Source organism: Neomonachus schauinslandi, chromosome 7, assembly GCF_002201575.2.
Source record: "Neomonachus schauinslandi chromosome 7, ASM220157v2, whole genome shotgun sequence".
Classification (NCBI taxonomy): Eukaryota; Metazoa; Chordata; class Mammalia; order Carnivora; family Phocidae; genus Neomonachus; species Neomonachus schauinslandi.
Window position 1 is genome coordinate 31,458,697 of NC_058409.1, and position 15,197 is coordinate 31,473,893.

Genomic DNA, 15,197 nt, shown 5'->3' on the forward strand with positions numbered 1-15,197 from the left:
AGGAATGGAACATGTAGTATCACCATTGTCTCCAGAGTCCTGGTCATGCACACTGATAAGAGCAATTATAGCTCCAGGAGGAAAGTCTTCTGGGACTGAAGTGGTGACAGAGGTCATGGTCACCTCTGGGGCATTATCATTTATGTCCAGAACTTTGACCAGCACCTTAGCTCTGGCCATGAGGCCTGCACCATCCTGAGCCTGAATTTCCATTGAATAAATTTTGTATTCTTCAAAATCCAGGGCTTCTTTATTTGATATTTCTCCCGTGTAAGAATTCAACTGAAATATCTGGGCTATTTTGTGGTCTATATTGTGAAATGAGTATGTTACTTCCCCATTGGCTCCTTCATCTGGGTCAGTAGCTTTGACCATAAGCAGCTGAGTGCCCAGCGGCACATTCTCTGGGACACTCATGTGGTACTGTGCTTGAGTAAATGCTGGAGGGTTGTCATTTGCATCTACCACCTGAACATGAATGCGGAGGGTTCCTGAATGGACTGGGTTGCCCCCATCAGAGGCTGTGAGGAGGAGGTGGTGCACAACTTCTTCTTCCCTATCCAGGGGACTCTGCAGCACCATCTCTGGTTGTTGGGATCCATCAGCTCCCTTTTGCACATCCAGGGAGAAATGAGGATTGGAGCTGAGCTGGTAGCTCTGTAGTGAATTCACACCCACATCAAGGTCTTGCCCAAAAGGTAGAGGGATCCTGGTACCTGGAGTAGTTATTTCGTTCATTTTAAATTCCACTTCATCTAACTGAAATTGGGGAGCGTTGTCATTAATATCAATTATTTCCACTTCAACAGGGAAAAGCTTCATTTTATCCTCTACCAAGATGTTAAAACTCACTAGACACTGCACACTCTGAGCACAGAGCTCCTCCCGGTCTATCCTGCCCGCTGTGACCAAGCTGCCACTTCGAGGGTTCAGAGCAAAAAGCTGCGTCCTACCTCTAGAGATGATGCGAACTCTGCGCTCTGTGAGCTCCTGAGGTTGTAGCCCCAGGTCTTCAGCGATGTTGCCCACGAAGAAAGCTTTGTCTGTCTCTTCTGGCACCATGTATCGGATCTTCCCGGCCCAAGCTTCCAACGACAGCCCCAGAAAAAGGCACAGCAGGAACAGCTCGCTGCAGCTGGGCTGCTTCCCCCGAATCACCATTGCTCTCTCGCTTCGTAGTTTACTCCCAGTCTGGTACCAGGAGTATTGTTTCTCTGTTCTTCTAAGCCTAAATTAACCGAATTTTCGGGAGATTTCAGAGCGGAAAGTGGTGCAGAAGTAGAGTCTGGGAAGCTTTAGGGAAACTGTTTTCAATCTGGCGGTGATGGAGGTTCTAAGAAGCTATTTTTTTTCTTTTTTCTTTTGGGGTGTGTGTGCGCACGCGCTGCCTGTATCTCCCAGACTGGTGAACAGCGGCGCCCAGAGTCCTCACCAGTTACTACACTCCTAGATAATACTGAAACTTAGCCTTCTTGTTAACCTCATCTATCTTTCCTTAAGTCTTAGTTTATTGCCAAGGAAGTAGTTATTCATTCTACAATATATGCATGAAAACGAGAAACTACTATGTTTATTTAATTAATCATACCTAACTGTTACTAAATTGCAATATACAGTAGAATCTCAGTATACCTAAGCTATCTGCTTTCTCTTCAGGTAATATAATCACAGGGGACAAAAATCATACCTCTGCTTCTCTAGTATATCTTGACCACTTGACAGTTTCTCAGGCCACATAGAAGAGCAACTGCCCTTTGACTGGAGAATGAAAAAACTAGGGTATAAATAAACTTTTAGAATGTAAGCTAGACTTTTAAAAATTGGATTGTCCATTTTCTTTCCATTGTGCTTTGAATACTTAGCAGAAACCTTTGAATTTTGAAGGACGTGTTTTACCCATATCCTTATTTTTTCTCTTTTCTGAAGTGTGTATGTACTATGTGGATTTCAAAAGACCTTTAATTCACTCAAAGGTAATATATTTTGAATAGAGTAACATTGCGCTCTTGGAATTTCATTGGAAAATGTCATATGAGTATCTAATTTAGACTTCAAATTTAAGAGACACAAGAGGTAGTGATATTCTCCTTCAAAACTTAAAAGGAAATGGCCACATCTTTATTTTTAGACAGGCCATTAAAATAATATGCATTCTCCTAAAATCACACTTAATATTTTCCCCAAGAGAAATTGGTTTTCTTAATAGCAAGATTTTTAAACTAGATTGCCTTCCTTCTTTTACTCATTGAAAAATTAGTAAAAGTTTACTAACTAAAATGTCTTGAGGCTTTGAGTGATTTATCTTTACCCAAAAGTTAGGGAAGAATGTTCTCTGCATTCCAGAGGTTAACATTTCTGGAACAAATTGGGCCAGATACCGGCAGTCAGCCTATGGACATGACTGAGAAAGGTCCAGAAAATAAGGTAACAAAGGTCACAATAATAGTTCTTGGAAAGAGAATATCCATTCCTGTGTAACCAAATCTATAGGTTTCTCAGCTTCTCAAAACAAGTATATGGAGTCCAAAGGCAGGAACTTAAAGATTCAGTGAACCTCTTTAAATATTGCAAGGAACGGACTTTTTAGCAGAAAATATAAGTTTTTAGAATGTACACCATAGGCACAAACTTTTCACCAATGGGACTGTCTGGGCAAACGAAAGAAATTTAAAAAACACACAGAAACTAGAAAGTAAATTTGTAGAGCCTCTCCTCCTCCAACAACAGCAAAAACCAAGCAGAGTTGATTTATAACAGGATATTTACAAAATAAAAGTGTTAAAACTCACAGGTAAATATTTGAATCCAATGTAATATTGAAGGTTGCAGTGCAGGCACCACAGAGAATATCCAGTTAAAAGATGTTTCTTGAGTTAAAGAAATTAAGATTTTGCAATATCTGAAGCCACAAAAAGATTGTGAAATAGGGCCAATCTCACTTGCTGAAGTAGAAGCAACTCCAAATCTAGGCCTGGACCAAAGACCGGACTGAAAGTAGGGCTGGAGGAGCCTCACAGGACCAGGGTAATGGCCAGAAGCACTGTGAGAAGAGCACAGATACAAAGGACAAGGCCACAACCAGGTAAAACTGTAGCTCTGTCTGCCTGGCAGCAGGTACCAGGCCATTGCTGAGTTCTGGCAGCAACTCCTCTAAACTGTAGGCAAAGACCAGTGATAGCATGATGACTGTTGGTATTGTGTGCAGTGACCAGCAAGCCCTGTAGAGCAGCGTCTCTGCTGCCCACAGGACCACAGCGCTAATCTTACTCTTGTGCCTCCCTAGGCTGAAGAATCAAATTAGCTGCTCTGAAGCGTGTAATAGGATAGCCCGGCAAAGCTCTTCAGTTGACATCCACCTTGGTGACCAGGTAGCCAGTTGCACTGGGCATGGTGCCACATCAAAGAGGGCATGACTTCTGGCTGCAGCTCCTGGTACAGTGCTGCCTGTGCATTTCCGCTGTGGTGGTCCACCATCACAAGGAGCCTGCAGTGAACATCATCATGCTCTGCACTTACTGACGCTGGCTGACGACGCACGCAGTACTGGGTTGCTGGTCAGGAAGAAATAGGCACAGAGGGCCCCACGTCTGGGTAAGAAGCACTAAAGTGTGCGATGGAGGCTTTGAGCAGGTGTTCTCATTCTCTTGGGCCATATAAGAGGCCTGCTGGAGAACAAAAGCATTTTTGTTGATGGGGGTGATATGCAGGGTGATGCTTGTGCTGGAGGAGAGGGAGAGCCTGTCCTTGGTGGCTCTGGTGGTGACACTGTACTTCACGTACTGCTCCCAGTTTAGAATTCCTTCTGCCTGTAGCTTAGAAAGAATTACATAGTAATTCTTTTTTTTTTTTAAAGGATTTTTATTTATTTATCTGACAGAGAGACACAGCGAGAGAGGGAACACAAGCAGGGGGAGTGGGAGAGAGAGAAGCAGGCTTCCCGCAGAGCAGGGAGCCTGATGGGGGGGCTCAATCCCAGGACCCTGGGATCATGACCTGAGCCAAAGGCTTAATGACTGAGCCACCCAGGTGCCCCCATAGTAATTCTTATAGGTGAATTGTTTGTATGTTTATTACTTCCTATAATATCTTTTATCTCTCCATTGTTTTGGCTTGGGCAACCAGAGTTCTTGCCTTGACTGGAGAGCCAGCTGAAAGTTGTCTGCCTAGCACTGTAGTTCTCAACCTCCATTTCAATCAGGATTCTAAATGCGCCCTTAAACTGCCTCCAATCTTCTCTTCTACTGAATGATGCAACTGTCATGCTCCAAAATCAAAGATGGTACTATTGTTACTGGATGGTAGATATTTGCTGTATGCCCTGTGAAACTATGTAGTAAGTGTAGGGGAACTCTACCTTAAGGGTGTCATCTCAGTCAGTGGGGAACCACCTGAAGAATGCAGAGGATGTGGTAGAGGGCAGGTAGGCTCCGCCGTACTCCTTGTGGCTCAGTATGGGAGGACTGGCATTAGCATCCATCTCCTATATCTTGCCATGAGCTGTTCCTACTGCTCCCCACCACTAAGTGGCGGCAGCTCTATTCCTTTGGTCCATTCCTGCCCTAGTCATCTCTTTTACTTGTGGGGACTAGGGAGATGGCTATTAAAATTAATGTGATAAATTCATAGAGAATTACTTGCAGGATCCAAACATTCTGAGGTTTAAAGAGTGAACTATGCTACTCTTAAGATGTTTCCCACAATTTTCAAAACAAAATGTCTGTATTAAAAGCCATAAATTATTTATATCCAGGGAGAATACATTTATATGAAAAGCATTTATGGGATTTCCAGGGAGGGTTTCAGATTCAAGAGCCTAAAGACTTCCTTTAGCATATCTGCTAGATCTAGCCTGTCATTCCTGAGTTCTTCCCTGCTGTCCTCGCTGGCGGTAAAGAGAGGCTTCCCAGCACTCACCCGAAGTTCCAATCACCAAGACGCACATCTTTGCCCAGATTCTCCACTTTTAAACCACCGGCTTTTCTTCTGGAATCTCGCAGCGCATCTGATGTGTAGTTTACTAGGCTGAACAAAGACATCAGTAAGGGAAACCGCTTCCTGCCCACGGTGCGCCTTCCCTGCAGAGGTCTTCTTACCTCTTCTTGATGCTGCTTCTCAGATCTTAATACACCTTGCCATGGTGGCTCTCAGAATACAAAGGTGCGCTGGAGAGAAAAGGCAGCACTTCACTCTGGGTCATTAAACATCCTGGCGTTCCTGATCCAGGATATTTGGAAAAGATGGTGGGAGAGAAGGTGTTTGGAATCCACTCCAGATGCATTTCACAAGTCGGCGGGGAGCACTGGGTCAGAATGCCAATGGATTGCTTTGTTTCACTTTAGCCTCGGATTGGGAGACAGCGGCACCCAGAGGCCTGGTACTATATCTACCACATGTTATTTCTCAGTCAGGAGACTCTATTTGCTTTATTTCCAGGAGTTATTTTAGACAAAGACTGCAAGTCATTATTTATTTTTGACAAAATATTAAAAAATGGACTTTTCACAACATTTAAACCAAGCACTTTTATTAAAATTCATCAACTTAAAATAATTCATACAGAATTTTCCCTCTCGGTATTTCCTTTTGAGGACGATACACTACTGAAGCTTTTCCTTAAAAAGATTTTTCCTCAAGAAATTATCTATTGTAAAAAGAATTTTCCATTCCAAGAATTTCTTACTGTAAATTCTATAATAAAAAATTTTTACTATACAAAAGTAGAAAATACTGATAAAAATTTTAAATCACCAGTCATAAATTGGAGGGGGAAATGAACCATGAGAGACGATGGACTCTGAAAAACAAACTGAGGGTTCTAGGGGGGAGGGGGGGGGGATGGGTTAGCCTGGTGATGGGTATTAAAGAGGGCATGTTCTGCATGGACCACTGGGTGTTATACGCAAATAATGAATCATGGAACACTACACCAAAAACTAATGATGTAATATATGGTGATTAACATGACATAATAAAAAAAAAAGCAGGTAAAAAACATAAAATCACCAGTAATTATATAATCATTATATCATATTTGACGACTACTCATACTTTGTTAAGTACATAATACTTTTTTCTTTTTTATTGTGGTAATATACACATAACATAAAATTTAACATTTTAACCACTTTTTAAACAATTTTAAGGGCACAGTTCAGTGGTATTAAAATACATTCATAATGTTGTGCAACCATTACTACCATCCATCTCCAGAACCCTTGTGGAGGTTCCATCTTGTAAGACTGAAACCCATACCTAATAACCTAATAACTCTTCATTCTCCACTCTCTCCAGCCCCTGGCAAACACCATTTTCTATGATTTTGGCTACTCTAAATACCTCATACAAGTGGAATCAAGCAGTATTTATCATTTTATGACTGGTGTATTTCCATAGCATAATATCCTTAAAGTTCATCTGTGTTGTAGCATATGTTAAAATTTCCTTCCTTTTTAAGGCTGAACAATATTCCATTGTATGTAGACCACATTTTGCTTATCCATTCATCTATTGATGGATACTTGGGTTACTTCTAAATTTTAGCTACTATGAATAATATTGCTATGAGGATGGGTGTACAAATGTCTCTTTGAGACTCTGCTTTCAATTCTTTTGGGTATATACCGAGAAGTGGAATTGCTGAATCATATGGTAATTCTATTTTTAATTTTTTGAGGAAATTGCACACTGTTTTCCACAGTGGCTATACCATTTTACATTCCCACCAACAATGCACAAGGGTTTCAAATATTTCACATCCCCATCAACATATATTTTGGGTTTTTTATAGTAGCCATCCTAATGGGTGTAAGGTGGTATCTCATTGTTTTGATTTGCATTTCCCTAACAATTAATGATGTGAGCATCTTTTCATGTGCTTATTGTCCACTTGTAATTTTTTTGGAATTACACATATGCCATTATAACCCCCCAAATAATCAGCTCTTTCATGGATACTACTGGTAGCTTATATAGACTGGTATTTGTGTCCCCTCAAAATTCTTGCGTTGAAACCTAATCCCTATAGTGTGATGGTATCTGGAGGTAGGGCTTTGGTGAGGTGATTAGGTCATGAGGGTGCAGTCTTCATGAATGGCTTTAGTGCTTTGTAAAAGAAGCTGCAGAGAACTCCCTCACCCCTTCCACCATGTGAGTTACAGTAAAAAGACTGCGGTTTATGAACCCAGAAGCTTGCCCTCACCCAGACACCAAATCAGCTGGCACCTTTATCTCCAACTTCTCAGGCTCCAGAACTAAGAAATAAATTTCTGTTGTTTACAAGCCACTCAGTTCATGGTATTTTGTTACAGTATCCCAAATGGACTAAGACAGTTATCCATGCCCTTTGCTCTCTTCTGACATTTTCTTTTTTAGTTTAGAGGCCCATCCTCTGAAACGGGAAGCTAAACCTTATTCATAGTTATAATAGGTTCTAATAGATCTAAACCAATAATGATAGTCTCATTCCTCTTGCCAGTTTACTTAGGAATACAGACTTAATAAGATGACTCAACCGTGGTACTATTTTGAGCCAGATAACTCTTTGTTGTGGGGAAGAAAGCTGTTCTGTGTATTGTAGGATATTTAGCAGCATTCCTGACCTCTACACACTAGATACCAGTAGACCGACTCCCATAGTTGTGACAATCAAAAATGTCTTCAGACATTACCAAATGTCACCTCCTCCCCACCATACTGAAAATGGTATGGCTCAGGGTAGTCTCCTGGTGACTATTATTGTGCCAGGGATAGGTATATGATCTTAACTGGTCCAATCAGATTGGAAGATGAACTTTGGTTGGCGGAGCCACTCTCTGAACTTACCATGGACAAGGAAGGAAGTTCCCTGGTTACTGCTGGCAGATTTCTTGTGACCACAGACTTTAGAAGTTTACAAGATGAGGGCAAAGCTGGAAGAATAACAGAAAAAGTATAAATAAATGATCGTTCTCCAAAATTAGGAAGAGGAAAACAATTTGTCCTAGGTCATGATTCTATCATGCCTAGAAGGCACCATACTTGAATCGCACTGTCCAATACAGTAACCACCAGCTACATGTGGCCCCTGGGCATTTGAAATATGGTTAGTCCAAATTGAGATGTGCTATAAGTGTAAAATACACACCAGGTTTTGAAGATTTAGTACAAAATAAGAATGTAAAATGTATCATTAATAATTACTACATTGATTATATGTGGAAATGATAGTTTGCATTAAGGTAAATAAAATTATTTAAATGAATTTCACGTTTCTTTTTACCACTTTAATGTGGTTACTAGATAATTTAAGATCACATCAGTGGCTTTAATCTGTGGCTCACAATATATTTCTATTGGACGGAGCTGCTCTAGACCATCTGGTTTTTAAGATAACAGATATTCTCCCCATGAGAGGCTATGGCCTCCAGCAATCAAACTGAGGGTTTTGGCAGGGGAGAAATGGGTGAGCCCGGTGATGGGTATTAAGGAGGGCACGTATTGCATGGAGCACTAGGTGTTATACGCAAACAATGAATCATGGAACACTACATCAAAAACTAATGATGTACTGTATAGTGACTAACATAATAAAAAAATTATTAAAAAAAGATAACAGATTTCTAATTGTTTAAATCAGCGTAAATTAGGTTGGTCTTTTTTTCTATAGAAAACATCCTACTTGGGGTGCCTCGGTGGCTCAGTTGGTTAAGCGTCTGCCTTTGGCTGAAGTCATGATCCTAGGACCCTAGGATGGAGCCCCACATCGGGCTACCTGCCCCTCCCCCAGCTCATGCTTGCTCTCTCTCGCTCTCTCTCTCTCTCTCAAATAAATAAAATCTTAGAAAAACATTCTATTTGATACAGGAGACTGCTACATTTTAGCTAACCTTGCTCTCTCTTTCTCTCTCAAATACATAAAATCTTAAAAAAACATTCTATTTGATACAGGAGACTGCTACATTTTAGCTAACCTGTTTTTTCCTTAAGATTTCATTTTTTTTGTTTTGTTTTACTTACTTAAGTAATCTCTCTCTATACCCAATATGGGGCTCAAGCTCATGACCCCGAGATCAAGAGTTGGATGCTCCTCCAACTGACCCAGCCAGGAGCCCCTTTAAGATTTTATTTTTAAGTAATCTCCCCACACAACGTGGGACTCAAACTTACAACCCCAAGGTCAAGAGTCACATGCTCTACTTACTGAGCCAGGGAGGCACCCCTGATAAGCTTATATATGTTTATATAATGATATACCAGTATATAAGTATACTTTTTTGGGGTGTTTGCAATTTCCTCACCACTATAATTTTTGATCTCTAAAATATAAGCAGGGCTGCTTCCATCACTCATAATTTTTTAATTTCCACAATATAAGGAACTTGAAAGTTTATTAAAGGGAATTTTCAAACATACAGCATTAGCCTGATTGTGATACTTCTTTATTATAGGAAGGAAGTCTTTGGAGGACTTGTTACCTCACTGGAGAATTTTTTGCTCTCCCCAAATCTTTGGTTTGCTAGTATCACAGATATTTCATCGAACAACCACAGAAGTGTAATTCCTTTATCAATTTATAGTGTTTCTGTATGCCTAATGGACTTGATTTTTTAAAAAACCTGGATTTATCAATAGACATTAGGGTAATGGGTGATGTGGTAGAGCCCTTAGTTTTAGGATCAATGTAATTTTCCCTCAAAAAAACAGCATTTACAAAATATGTTAAACTCAAAAGCAGAAAATATGTTTCAGGATTGAAGGAGGTAGTTACTTTAGGGGAAACTTCAGTTAATCCTTTTAATTATCTCTGACAATATTCCATTTAAAGGTTAGTAACCAAAATATATCATAATTTTGGCAGATCAGAATTACATAGAATTTATCTTAAGTTATTGTCTATGACAAGGATATTTGAGCATCATAAAACCAGGCAATTGAAATGCAAAGCGGGGCGCCTGGGTGGTTCAGTTGTTAAGCGTCTGCCTTCGGCTCAGGTCATGATCCCAGGGTCCTGGAATTGAGCCCTGCATCAGGCTCCCTTCTCAGTGGAAAGCCTGCTTCTCCCTCTCCCACTCCCCCTGCTTGTGTTCCCTCTCTCGCTGTGTCTCTGTCAAATAAATAAATAAAATCTTTAAAAAAATAAAATGCAAAGCAATATTTGGATTATTTTCATATATGTCATTACATTATATCATATATGTCCTTACATTTTATATGGTTAAATAAAGTTCTATGCAGAGGCCAGCAGATATCCTCTTATATGTATAAAATAAGTAAAACCAGGTATAATTAAGGGACAGCACAGTGAAAAAAAGTTCACCTTCAAAAAGAGAAAATAGGGTGCCTGGGTGGCTCAGTTGGTTAAGCGACTGCCTTCGGCTCAGGTCATGATCCTGGAGTCCCGGGATCGAGTCCCACATTGGGCTCCCTGCTCAGCGGGGGGTCTGCTTCTCCCTCTGCCCTCGTCCCTCTTGTGCTCTCTGTCTCTCATTCTCTCTCTCAAATAAATAAATAAAATCTTTAAAAAAAAAAAAAAGAGAAAATAGATGATCCTGGAAATTATAGTTAAATCAGCTAACATTCTTCAACAAAGAAAACTAATGCAGTTATTTAGAAGAATGTAATTTCTCCTTCAAACTTAACAAAAAAACCAAACTGGTGTCAGGCCATTTTAATTTCCTCCCATGATACACAGTATCACAGTCTACCTAAACCAAAGAAGGCACATTCACACACATTTTTAGCAAACCTCTCCACTCACAATTGGCACTGTCCTTGGCTAGAGAGAAAATGTATATAAAGTAGATCTATCTCATTTTAAGGTGACTCAGAATGTATTTTCTTTCACAAATTATTATTGGAATTAGACTATATGTCATTATATATTATGTCATGGATCAACTGTTTCATTCAATTAGCAAGTATTTTTTGTGTGTCTCCCATGTTTTGGTACTAGGCACTGGGACACAATGAACACAGGAAACCAAAAACTGATTATCGCAGAGCTTCCAATCTGGGGCAACAGAGATAGTAAGTGCCTTAAGAAATAAAGCAAATTTTGAAAGTATTAACCACATTTTAGGTGAGTTCTCTTAAATTTATATGCAGTTCATATTTTAGAAGATAGAAATAAAATTTTAAAGACCTTGATGCTTTACCAAACTGATCCTATTAAAAAATGAATGGAAATGAATAGGTGCAAGTGGAAACTGTTACATATTTAGGCCTAAATACTACAATACTACCCATAGAAGAGACAAGCATTAAACAGTTTCAAAATAGTAGACGTGGAATGAGAAAAAATTCCTAACTTAAAAATTACAGGCAAAAGCGTGATAGGGAGTAACACTTCAACTTTATTCTACTTCAATCAGATCATTCGTCAGACAACTCTGTCCTAAACGAGTATGTGCCTCCAGCAGAACACTTACTTCTCTGTTTACATTTATATCCACGTCAAACGTATTAAAAAGAAATATCACCCATGTTGCCTTGGGGTCCTTCAAAACAAAAACAGTCCCTAAGGCATGGGTCCCCTCAGGGCATTTTCATAATCAACAAAACATATACTTAGAATTATATAGCGGTCAGCATGTCCTTCTCACTCCACTTATTTGGGTACTTTACAATCCACTATATGGTTAACTATAATTTCTTGTATCTGCTCCAGATTTGGATATACCGTGGGGAGCATCCGAGACGTTTCCAAAGGCAAAGACGCTTTCCGCACGGATGCCCTATCTCCGGCAATCACTCAGAAGCCTAGGAGCTATCCGGACCCACGGCGACCGGTAAAAGTTCTGGCTTAGCGGAGGGTCTATATCTTTTCTGCAAGCATTGCCTTTAAATATTTTCCAAACCTGTATCTCTTTAAAAAAAAAATTATCTTTTTCTCGCGTTAAGTCAAATTCTCGCGAGAGGCCAAGTCCCCGGATAGCGTAATTGCGCCTGCGCGCGCTGGAGCAACACGCACTTCCGCTTTAGTCGTGCTGTCACTCACAGCCGCCTTTCCCGCCCGGCGGTGTGACGTAGTGCTTTCTTCTCCGCTGGTTCTGCAGCTCCGGAGTGAGAGACGCTGAGTTGCCGGGCTGCGGAGCTTCCGAGTCTGGCGCTGCGAGCTGCGGATCTCGGCGAGATTTCGCACTGCCTGTCCTCGGCATTTCGTTATAATCGGTAGCGGATCACTTTCCTAAGACCCGGGAAGAACAAAGGAATAAAGAAGGAGACGCTCGGGTCCCGGCCGTCTTGCTCTGAGTGGCTTTCTTTGCCGCTCGCTCCTGTTCGGAGAAGCTGGGTTTATAATCGTCACCGGATTGTAAGTACCCAAGGCGAAGAAAGCTTACTGCGTCCTGCTTTTTGAATACCTTTGTTCTGGGAGAGATTGTGGATTGGGAATGTCTGCTGGGCCTTACTTTTTGTGTCAAAAATCATTCCGCAGAAGCCGCCATTTGCTTTCCTGCTAGCTAGCTCCGTCTGCATTGTCCGGCAGCGGCATCTAGAGGTCGGAACTTGCATTGCACCTAATAGATTTAAGTGGACCTAACTGATTAGTGTTCCTAACGACTGGAATTTAGTCACAACGTATTTCTAAAGACTTGGGCCTTAATTCAAAATTAAGACAGAATAGACGCTTAGCCCCTGTTCTGCTTAAAACTTTTTTGTAATTAAGGATTTCAGTTCGTAACAAACTGGTCTTTCTAATTGTTGGCAATAGCTGGAACTTTTAGTGCAACAAGTGGTTGTTAGAGAAGTGAGTCTCAAAGACGTAAAGATGAGTAAGAGCAAAGATGATGCTCCTCACGAACTGGAGAGCCAGTTTATCTTACGGCTACCTCCTGAATACGCCTCTACTGTGAGGCGGGCAGTACAGTCTGGTCATGTCAACCTGAAGGACAGACTGACAATTGAGTTACACCCTGATGGACGTCATGGAATCGTCAGAGTGGACCGGGTCCCACTGGCCTCAAAATTGGTAGATCTGCCGTGTGTTATGGAAAGTTTGAAAACCATTGATAAAAAAACCTTTTACAAGACAGCTGATATATGTCAGATGCTTGTCTCCACGGTTGATGGTGATCTCTATCCTCCTGTGGAGGAACCAGTTGCTACTACTGATCCCAAAGCAAGCAAGAAAAAGGATAAGGACAAAGAGAAAAAGTTTATATGGAACCATGGAATTACTCTGCCTCTAAAAAATGTCAGAAAGAGAAGGTTCCGGAAGACAGCAAAGAAGAAGTATATTGAATCTCCAGATGTGGAGAAGGAAGTGAAGCGGTTGCTAAGTACAGATGCTGAAGCTGTGAGTACTCGTTGGGAGATAATTGCTGAAGATGAAACAAAAGAAACAGAAAATCAAGGCCTTGATATATCTTCTCCAGGAATGTCTGGTCACAGGCAGGGCCATGACTCATTAGAACATGATGAGCTTCGGGAGATATTCAATGACCTCAGCAGCAGCAGTGAAGATGAAGATGAGACACAGCATCAAGATGAAGAAGATATAAACATCATCGACACTGAGGAAGATATGGAAAGACAGCTACGTGACAAGCTGAATGAATCAGATGAACAGCACCAAGAAAATGAGGGAACCAATCAGCTGGTTATGGGAATTCAGAAACAGATTGATAACATGAAAGGCAAACTCCAAGAAACCCAGGATAGGGCAAAACGACAGGAGGATCTAATTATGAAAGTGGAAAACCTGGCTCTCAAGAACAGATTTCAGGCTGTGCTGGATGAACTCAAACAAAAGGAAGGCCGAGAAAAGGAGCAGCTCAGCTCTTTGCAAGAAGAGCTGGAATCACTCCTCGAGAAGTGAGAAGAGCTCTCATACTTAATTTCATTCCTTAGGCTGCTCAGCATTGAAAGAAGAATCTTGGCTTCATCACTTGGACTAGATTTAACTGTGCAGTAGTTCTCATTTTCTCCACTGTCTTCTACTGAATTTGTCTTACAGACAAATACACATGTGAATTGCTATCTCATTTTCTGTCAGAACCACTTTGCTGTTTATCCTTTAGGAAGTAGGAATGTATAGACAGATAAATGATTGTAGGAAAATTTTAGGATTAGTGGAATAAACAGTTCAACCTTAGTAATCACAGCTTCACCGCAGGACTTTGCTGTTTCTCCATTTGCCATAAATGGCTGTTGCTTGTCTGTGATGCCATCCAAGATCAGTAAGCGGAGTCGAGTCTGCAGATAGTGAAGCTAGTTTGCATGTTTTCCCATGAAGCGGTAGCTATTTTCCCAGCTATTCAAAGCATTCTTATGTACATAGGGTTGCACATCATTTCATAACGCTGTTTTAGCACAATAAATAAAAGCAACTAATTTTCACCTCATTGTGTGTCTTGCTTTTTTAGGGGTAGTGGATATCAGATCCTCTTGTGAGGTGGTTTCTTGGTGGGGTTTAATGGCTGAGTGATTTGATCCTATTTTGTAGGGAAAGAAGCAGTTAATGTTGGGTTTTAGGAAAACACAGTAGGGTCAAAGAAATTGGGAAATGTCATCTTTGTGCCTTATGTTTCCAACCCACCTGTTCCATTTGCAGGTTAAGAAACACTAGGTACATGCATAAACAATGAATCATGGAACACTACATCTAAAACTAATGATGTAATGTATGGGGATTAACATAACAATAAAATTTTTAAAAAAATAAAAAAAAGAAATTGGCACTTAAAAAAAAAGAAACACTAGGTACAGAACCTACCTAAACTATCCTAAGTTTTGTACATGAAGGTCTATTTTTATCTTTTTTTTTTAAATGTTTTATTTATTCATGAGAGTCAGAGAGAAAGATAGAGGCAGCAGCAGAGGGAGAAGCAGGCTCCCCGCCTAGCAGGGAACCTGATGCGGGACTTGATCCCAGGTTGCTGGGATCATGACCTGAGCCAAAGGCAGGCGCTTAACCATCTGAGTCACCCAGGCGCCCCTATCTTTTTTTTTTTTTTAAGCACTACACTCATCTGGCTAATACAGTAGAAACAAAACAAAGGCTATCATATCAAGTACTGTTCACTGAATCAACCCATTGGTTTAGATTGATTGCATTTCTAAATATTTTCAACTTCAATGCCTGCAATTATTTAATAGTATTCTCAGAACTGAGGTTGATAATGTCCATGTCAGTTAATCAAAATTGTTGAAAAGGAAGTCACTACAGTGGGATATTTCAAATTTTCTTAAACAGTTTTCATATGTCCTTAAGATTCTAA

The 15,197-nt window shown here is 40.5% G+C and overlaps 2 protein-coding genes across 2 annotated transcripts in view; one reads left to right on the plus strand and one right to left on the minus strand.

Annotated features, from left to right (window-relative positions):
• Positions 1–15,197, minus strand: part of LOC123325304 (protocadherin alpha-13-like) — a 62,843-nt gene that overhangs the window by 1,554 nt on the left and 46,092 nt on the right. Inside the window, exon 3 of the mRNA XM_044917054.1 lies at positions 24–584. Within this exon, the coding sequence (XP_044772989.1) occupies positions 24–584 (561 nt within the window). The remainder of the gene's footprint in view (positions 1–23; positions 585–15,197) is intronic.
• TAF7 (TATA-box binding protein associated factor 7) lies at positions 11,966–14,315 on the plus strand. The gene has a single exon (XM_021702159.1). It carries the CDS (start codon positions 12,746–12,748, stop codon positions 13,793–13,795), a length of 1,050 nt encoding a protein of 349 aa, XP_021557834.1. The 5' UTR covers positions 11,966–12,745; the 3' UTR covers positions 13,796–14,315.